Genomic DNA, 8,305 nt, shown 5'->3' with positions numbered 1-8,305 from the left:
CCAAGAAAAATGTCAAGAATAGGTCTAGGATGATTGCTCTATGCAAATTGTACTTTTATTGGGGACTTTCCAAGTTATACCCAGTGTAAATTTATTTGCTATCATGCTATACTTCCAGCATTGTTTAAAAGACATCCAAAGTCTCCATGAATTAACTCAAAAGGATGGTAGCATTTTTTCTTCTTGCAGAAAAGAAGGACCAATGCTGTAGATACTTGATTACTTCCAGACAAACTCTGGAAATTAGCTTCTACAGACATTATGCAATGTTCATTTCAACATTTCTACCTACCTTTTGTATTATACACACTACAAACATCAATGGGGAGTTATTTTACCTCATTCCAACAAATATATTGAGTGAAAAATACATAAATTGAGAACAAGTTCAAATTTACCTTTTAGGGGAGGATATAGAATTTTCTAGCCCAAAGACTTTATGAAGCTCATAACAATAGCAGGGAGACCAAGTGTTCAAAATATCTCTTCCTCAAGTTGTGAATTGCTTCCAGTAGGTTGCAGTCATTCAGAATTTCCCATTTTGTCAAATCCCATTTTTGGGAGTTGTCATAGTCAATGCCCTGCTGTATCCTGAGTTTTTATTTGTTCATCTCCAGACTTGGTATATACAATCTACATGTCCTTAGGTATGTTTCATGCACCAGAGTTTAGTCCTTAAAATGTTTGGTTCTTGTGTTACAGCACCAACTTTGTCCAAAAAATCATGTGACATTACTTTTGATCAGTGTATATTTCAAACATCGGCAGGGCCTGGAGGTGGACATTACCTAATGGTTGCCGTTAGAAATAATTCCCAAAATAGTCTTGAGAAGCAATTGGATCAATCATGAATTCAAATCCTGCCATATAGTTCCCACCTACCTTACCTAATGGAACTGACCTGAGATTGAGTGAGCACATGAGTAAATTTGAGATGAGACCCTGAGACCTTGAGATTGAACCCAGTGGAACACGAAAAAATTATTTATGTATAACTTACTATAAGCGAGCTTGTAGCCACTCTGAAGACCTCCTAGTCAAAAAAGTTAAACGCTCCAACCACGGCAACTGAGTATCTACAAGATGTACAATAGCTAGTAGATTCAAATCTTTTTTCTCGTTGCCAGCCTAAAACAGTATATGGTCATATATGGCCATATAATGGTCGGCAGATTTCACAATCCTTGTGAAGGTTGCCAATGTTTGTTAGGTTATATGGCTATGTCAAAACAACATACAATACATTGAATTGTGACGATTGTGTTGAATATATGGCCATATATGAGATGCAGATTTTTGCAAAAAGTGGCAAAACTGGCAGTTCTTGAATCTCTCTGTCTGGGAGTCGAACCCAGCTTTCGCACATCCACCTAATTGCGACAAACTTGTGATATGACAAGCACATGTACTAACCAATATACTAACAAAGATTAAAGTATGCATGCACTTCTTGCAATAACACAAGTCTTACCAGTCTGGATAGAGAGAAATTCAAAGCTGCAGCAGTGTCCTCAATTCTTTGAAGTTTTTGCGCCAAAGGTGCTGCTGCAATATTACACTCTGCTTGAAGTTTAGTGTTTAAAAGTCTGGTTAGGTTAGGTTATTGGGTGCCCAGGGGCTCTAACCGAGACCGAGACCAGTTAGGGTTCGTTCCCAGACCCAAAATAACCTAACTGGACTGAAGATAACCATCCAAAACTGGTTAGTTGCAGTTACTAACCAGTTAGGACCGAAAAAATAGAAAATCGATTAAAACAGCATATATTTCTCATATTTCTTACAGTAAACATTATTGCCATGTATCGTAGCTTTAAAATAAGCCCAAGAACGCTAAATTCGGTGAAGAATTAACAAATTTATGATAATATTCTTGAAAGCATACTCTTTTGGCCAATATTTTAGCAATTTGACCATAACTCTGTCAGATTTTTATTGTTTCTCATGCTTTTAGATGTGTTTTGAAGGGGTATAATAGGGTCGGTTTTAACCGGTCATAACCGGTTTTTTAACAGTTAGTTAACTGCAAAATAACCAGTTATTTCATTTCCAGAATTGACTAACCACTAACTGCAGTCCGGTCTTTTTGTGGTTAGGTCCAGTCTGGTCTCGGTTATTTTCCAGTTAATTAACCGGACCTTCAAGCACTGTTGAAGTTTACTTTAAAACAAAAAGAAGACTCCATGATTGCTCCTGGGTGCCATACAAAAAAATTCTGTTGCCTACACCACACTCTCTGTCTGGGAGTCGAACCCAGCTTTCGCGCGCATCAAGGTTTCGGTTTCGTGCAAGGCATGACAAGCGCGTGTACTGACCGATATACTAACAAAGATTAAATACACATGCACTTCTTGGAATATGTAAGATCTAGACAAGTCACTTCGAGCTCGAAGACACGAAAGATGCAAAAGTGCTGCTGCAATATCACACTCTGGTTGAAGTTTACATATTGTAAAACAAAACAAAAAAAAGACTCCATGATTGCTCCTCTGTCTGGGGGGCTGAAACTTGAAACCCAATTGAGACCCTACATTACTGTAAAACGATTTGGAGTCTACATCACACACTCTGTCTGGGAGTCGAACCCAGCTTTCGCGCGCATCAAGTTTCACTTTAAAGGCATAATGGCAGGCGCGTGTACTGACCGATGTACTAACAAAGATTAAAATACACATCCACTTCTTGCAATAAGACAAATCTGTTGAAGTCTCGAGGCCGTAATAGAGATAAATTCAAAGCAGCACAATTGCGTCCTCGTCTCTTTTGATTTCGAAATTGTTGCATTCCCCCGCTGGGCTCTACGGTTTCGCGTGGAAGTGACACTGTGGTTAAACGTTAGAGTTTGGTACTGTAAGAAAAATATTCTTCTGCCATTCCGTGGATCTCTCTGTCTGGGAGTCGAACCCAGCTTTCGCGCGGATCATCTTAGTGTATATTCTTGACAAGCGCGTGTACTAACCGATATACTAACAAAGATCGTTAGAAAGGTGCATCCGTTACTGTACTTGATTACTTGCACACTCACAAATTTTCGAGTTGCCACCCAGTTGGCACCTGCCAGTGAACAGCACCTTTCCCCCGCTACGCTCCTACCGCTCCTCAAACGCCAACAACGATAATATATATTAACCAAGAACAGGCAGTTCAACCTCCGTATGTAGGCCAACTCTCACATATATTATAAAACCCTGTATACTAGTATATTATACACCCTTCCTCGCCTCGCCTTCCTCAACAACACAGCTCGAAAACTCAAACTTCCCCGTCTCCTCCAACCTCTTGATCAACACATCCCCAAACGCCGTCATAGACGTCAACACGCCACCTTGCCTCGCCAACACACCCAGATTATGGATCTGCGTTTCTTCTGTTCGAGTTTTGAGTGATTCGGTTTGGGAGGGTGGCGGGAGGATGATGGATAGTGCCGATTCGGAGATCATTACTGTTGCAATTCGTGGTTAGTATATGTATATGGTGGGGAGGGGGATGGGTGACGTACTTGCGGTGAGGGAGTACCCCGGATCGCCGTGCCCTTTCACGACGGATTGGACGTGCACAGGCGGGGAAGAGTCGGATACGGAGAGGTTCGTGCATTGCATGAATCCATTTTGCATTTGTCTGTAATTAAACAGAGTTAACGAAATTTCGTTGGCGGCATTTTGTAAACTCACTCTTCAGATGGACCCTCCCCGGGCTGGGGCATCAATTTCTTCACCAGCCACCTAAACTATACGCGGACCATCAACAAAAAAAAATGGTTTGAGGAATGTGGAGTACTCACGGGCCGGACGAGAACCAACATTCCGACACCAATGACGAAAGCCGTCGTCACCATGGTGGATACCAATTTCGAAGGCATCACTATGAACTCATCATACGAGAAATTAGAACCATATCTCTCGAGTTGAGCTTCCTTTCGGTCTAGTAACCTCAGTAAGCTACGTAGACTCCAACAAGAAAAATGACGTACCACCATGCATAATGGCTTCCAACTCCAAAAGCCCGGCCGTTCTCTGCACGAGCGCCCGATTCGTAGGCTGCATGAAGAAAAACGCGCCATATATCTCTTTAGCCCCCGGTATCGGAAGCTTATACCAGAACTGCGGCCGCGAGGGTTTCACGCCGACGATGGGACTAAGTGAGTGCGGGAGCGATGCTTCCTTGCGCTCGTAGCGGGGAACTTCCTCGATAGCTGTCATGGCTGAGGCGAGTGTGCCTCCGGAGACGCCGCCGCGGATTTTGTGGGCTGTTGTGCTGGTTCCAAGGTTGAGTGGGGGAGAGTGGGCTTTGAGGGTTTTGTTGGCGAGGAAGGCGCTTATGTCGGATGGGATGGAGTCGTACCCGCATTGGGGGACGATGATGGAGCCGGTAATGGTTGCGTAGTAGTCGTAGCTGATGGAAGAGGTTAGATTATCGACCAGAGGGAAGGAGAGACATACCGATTGATGATGTATTTTACCCATGGTGTCTCACCTGCAAGGTCGACGTAGTGCACTCCGTTTCGGACACATGCGCTGGGGGAACTGCGTTAGAGTATTTTATCGGTCGCGAAGAAGAGACTCACGCAACGACGGGCGTTCCCCACTTCCAATAAGGACCAACAGTGTTGATGATAACGCGGGTACTTTTGACAGCCTCCTCAACTTGATGCTTGTCCGTAACGTCAACTTGAACAAGTTGCACAGAAGATGGGACGTCCAACTTTTGGACGAGTGCATCGAGCTTCGACCGTGAGCGAGCACCGATGGCAAAGGTGAAAAGATGGCGCTGTGGATGAGCGCAGAGATAGCGAATAATGAGTGTTCCGGTGAAGCCTGTTGCGCCGAGCAGCAGGACGTCTGATGATTTTGTCGTCGTCGTCATTGTGTGAGTCAACGGTCAACGTTGTGGATTAGTAGAAGACTAGTTATATGTAAGAGAGTAAAATGAGTTGCATTTCAATCACAAGCCAATTGATGCACTCACGTGTCCGCTTGGTATCCTCCGTTCACCCAGCTTTCTTCGTAATACCTCCACCACAGCACCAGCATCCATTGTTGCGAACATCAAAACGCTTGGTTATCCCTGGCACCTGCTTCCGACATTTGATTTACATCAAGCCCATGACGCCCACAGCTCCAGTGGTCGTTTCATTAGGTTTTCGGCGCTGGTTTCATCCGAGTCGACGCGTTCTCTGCGTACCTTCAAAGTTTAACAGCAATCCACGATATTCTCAAGCCTACGAAAGGACTTACCTTCGGAATTTGGCGTTAATGGGGACAACTCGGGCAATTGGCATGCTGGCCGAATCGATATCGCGCTCAGCCACTTTTCCTCCCTCATCAAGGCTCTCCTGTTCCTTCGATGACTGGGGCGTTTCAAAATAGATGCTTGTCATGTTGATGCGAACTTCCGCCCCAAGATCTTAAGCTTCTTTTTAGCTGCTCAGCTATGGGTTGTCGTTGTCGGCGGCCGACCATTTGCACTTCCTTTGACAGAAAAATTGGCGTCATGTGACTTTAGTGGGCACTCTAAAACGAGGAAACCTAGGATAGTAGGACCATTATGATCATGATACGAACATCCGCTCCAAGCCCCCCGATCTGCTTTTAGCCGTTTCCAAGCGTGCCCAAATCATTTGGCCAGTTTGGATGGCCTTGCACTTACTTCTTCCGTTTCTCAAATAGTTCTGATCCAGGACGGTCCTGGACAAACGGCGCTCATCTCTCACAATCTACTAATCCTCTTATCAACCATCGTATTCTCCAAATCTTTGTTTCTAATCAGACTCTGCTAAAGACGATGTCAGCTCACTTGAACGTCGGTTATCTCTTTCAAGTTTCCAATAGAAGAACCATCACAAGCGTCAAATTTGAGAGGTAGAGGACATTTCGGCCGAAAATGTGGCTCAACCGTCATGAATTATCAAAGTTGCGCAATACCGGCTCCACGCTGTCTGTCTACAATCAGCTACATTTAGCCTTCAAGGTTGCTTTGCGTTTCTACGCTAGAGGTTTACCCCACACAAACTACGTGGACTAGCGGTCATATCAATTTCGCTGTGAGCCGACTCTCGCGGATTTCATTCCATCTGAAGGACTGAACTGAGGCATCTGACTTATACTGGCTACCATCTGCACGATCGAAACGCCTGTCGCTCTCAGGTGGATGTAATTCCTGTCAAGTTCACCTCGAGTACACGATGATCGCCTCTGACCTCAGGCACGCGAGAAAGTTTGAATCGCGTAACTGTGAGTTCCCCTCCTAAGCAGTTAGAACTGTGAGTTCCCCTCCTAAGCGGTTTTATAAGTCATCAGCAGCCTAACAGATAACGGGTTCTCTTGCTGCCACTCGGCACCGGGACGAACTCTCCCAACCCCGCCACGCCGTGTGCGCATTTGTATTGTCTTAATGAGGTTACAACTTCCCCTGGTGTTGCGTGCACAATAAGTACGCATCTATTTGACGTTTCTATCTGCGTCATTGTGAGAAAGCTAGTCCGTGACAGAACGGCGCTTTCAGTCTGAAATAATTAGCTAAAGATCTGCCATTCTTTTGAAAATATGTTTTGAGCTATAACAGTGGCTATTTTTTACTTGCGATGTACCGTTTTGTTGAGGGATTCTCTGTGACCAAGGAACACCCAAGAAACACATTTGTATAAATTGTATCAGCCTAGAAATGACGCGTCAAGAAAGGATTATACCTAGCGAGTTTTACTGTTGAAAGACGCTTGGAACCATCACGTGCGTGATAATTTCTGGATCTCTGCCACCACGACGATCCTCTACCGAAAATCATTGCTAAGTATAGACGACTGTTTGTTGATCCAGGTCAAGAGGACCTAGGCAATAACGGCATCGAAGGGACAGTTTGACATGCGAGAAAATGTCAGTGCCACATTGACGTGACCCTATTCATATGGGCGTCTGGACTCGATCAACGTCAGAGTCTGTCAGAGTCGTTTCCCCTGTTCGAATATTCTTCACTTTACCTTTATCGCCACCCTCACTACTGCGCTTCCGTGCAAAAGACGTCGTGGAGGACGTCCAGTGCCATGCCACAGCAGCCTTGGATGGGTACGTCTCGTCAACGCGTTAAATCTGCGCCATCTTTGACATTCACGGATTGCACCTTCTCCCCAATTAATCTAGTTTTTCTGACAGTCCTCCACTCAGTTGCACTATTATCAACAATATTCCGCGTCGCTCAGCGCTGGTCGGCGTCCCGATTGTGGTGGGATGACTTTCTTTTACTCCTTCCTTTGGGACTCGACGCAACGTACCTCGCAAGCTTGTGGGTGCTCTATCACAGATCTTGTAAGTATTTCCCGCTATTTTGTTGCTGCGCTTATAGATTTTTCTACACAGTTGTATACGACTCGGACAAAGGGATTATTGATTCATTCTGGTTTACAACTTTATTATGGTTTTTGATAATCTGGTGAGAGTATAATCTTCTTTTATCCCAGCAGTCTAACGCTGGTCGTCAGGTCATGTCGCACCAGCCTGGCCTTATCAATGGCCAGAATATTTCCTCCTGGCCACCACTCTCGACGGGCTTCTTTGACCCTTGCATCTTATCTTGTTCTTACTTTTACTGTTTGTGTCGTCGCTCTTTCTGTTGCCTGCCGTACGGGGAACAAACTTATGTTCCAAGGAGAATCTTGCATAAAGGCTGCAGTGATGTCTACTTCTTGTGCGTCGTTCCTCAATTGTAATTTTAGCTATGCGTCTAATTTCTGTGTTTTTGAAGTGGATCTTTCTGGCGACACCTTGCTCACTCTTTTTCCATTGATTACATTTTGGCGGGTCAGGCTTCCACAAACTCAACGATGCCTTATCCTCATAACATTCTCTGCGAGTTTCACGACTCTGATTGCATCTATCACTTTTTGTGTTTTACTTTATGGATCAATTAAGGGGAATTTTAACCTGGGATCGAGCGACGGGTTCATCATCACAATGACGGCTCACATTGAGGTGTGTATCCCTTTAGCTCTCGCCATTGTCATTAAATTCTACAAACTTCTTGGTAGGCCACGACATCCATGATTGTCTGCAACCTCGTTGTTGTTGCTGCGTTCTTCTACCGTATCTTTCGCCGAGGACCGGACCCAGAAGCAGTGGAAGAGTCGACAGAAAAATCTGAAGAAACGTTGAACACACACCTGCCACGGTCAGATGAACCTAATACCCGTATAGAGTTTACAGAGATATCAGATCCCACCTGGACGTCGCTCGAGCAGCGTTCTGGGCCCTCGAGTGGGACTTTTGAAGTAGCCTCGGACCGACATCAAACCAACTTCCGATCCATAGTGGAACGGTGA

The 8,305-nt window shown here is 44.8% G+C and overlaps 3 protein-coding genes across 3 annotated transcripts; 1 reads left to right on the top strand and 2 right to left on the bottom strand.

Moving 5' to 3' along the window:
* Nucleotides 1–3,097: 3,097 nt before the first annotated feature.
* On the bottom strand, nucleotides 3,098–4,881 carry LACBIDRAFT_192047 (uncharacterized protein). The gene is made up of 7 exons (XM_001888719.1): nucleotides 4,562–4,881; nucleotides 4,437–4,511; nucleotides 3,970–4,389; nucleotides 3,779–3,920; nucleotides 3,669–3,724; nucleotides 3,497–3,615; nucleotides 3,098–3,439 (listed from the first exon to the last, which is right to left on the bottom strand). Exons 1-7 carry the CDS (start codon nucleotides 4,858–4,860, stop codon nucleotides 3,201–3,203), a joined length of 1,350 nt encoding a protein of 449 aa, XP_001888754.1. The 5' UTR covers nucleotides 4,861–4,881; the 3' UTR covers nucleotides 3,098–3,200.
* A 210-nt stretch (nucleotides 4,882–5,091) lies between these two features.
* On the bottom strand, nucleotides 5,092–5,374 carry LACBIDRAFT_313234 (uncharacterized protein; the record flags this gene model as incomplete). The annotated part of the gene is made up of 2 exons (XM_001888718.1): nucleotides 5,092–5,170; nucleotides 5,232–5,374. The coding sequence occupies 2 exons, from the start codon at nucleotides 5,372–5,374 to the stop codon at nucleotides 5,092–5,094; spliced, it is 222 nt and encodes a 73-aa protein (XP_001888753.1).
* Nucleotides 5,375–7,033: 1,659 nt separating this feature from the next.
* Nucleotides 7,034–8,305, top strand: LACBIDRAFT_313233 (uncharacterized protein; the record flags this gene model as incomplete). The annotated part of the gene is made up of 5 exons (XM_001888767.1): nucleotides 7,034–7,295; nucleotides 7,347–7,419; nucleotides 7,469–7,674; nucleotides 7,732–7,958; nucleotides 8,015–8,305. The coding sequence occupies 5 exons, from the start codon at nucleotides 7,034–7,036 to the stop codon at nucleotides 8,303–8,305; spliced, it is 1,059 nt and encodes a 352-aa protein (XP_001888802.1).

This window comes from Laccaria bicolor, genomic scaffold (genome assembly GCF_000143565.1).
Source record: "Laccaria bicolor S238N-H82 LACBIscaffold_58 genomic scaffold, whole genome shotgun sequence".
Lineage (NCBI taxonomy): Eukaryota > Fungi > Basidiomycota > Agaricomycetes > Agaricales > Hydnangiaceae > Laccaria > Laccaria bicolor.
This window is presented reverse-complemented; position numbering and strand designations above follow the sequence as displayed.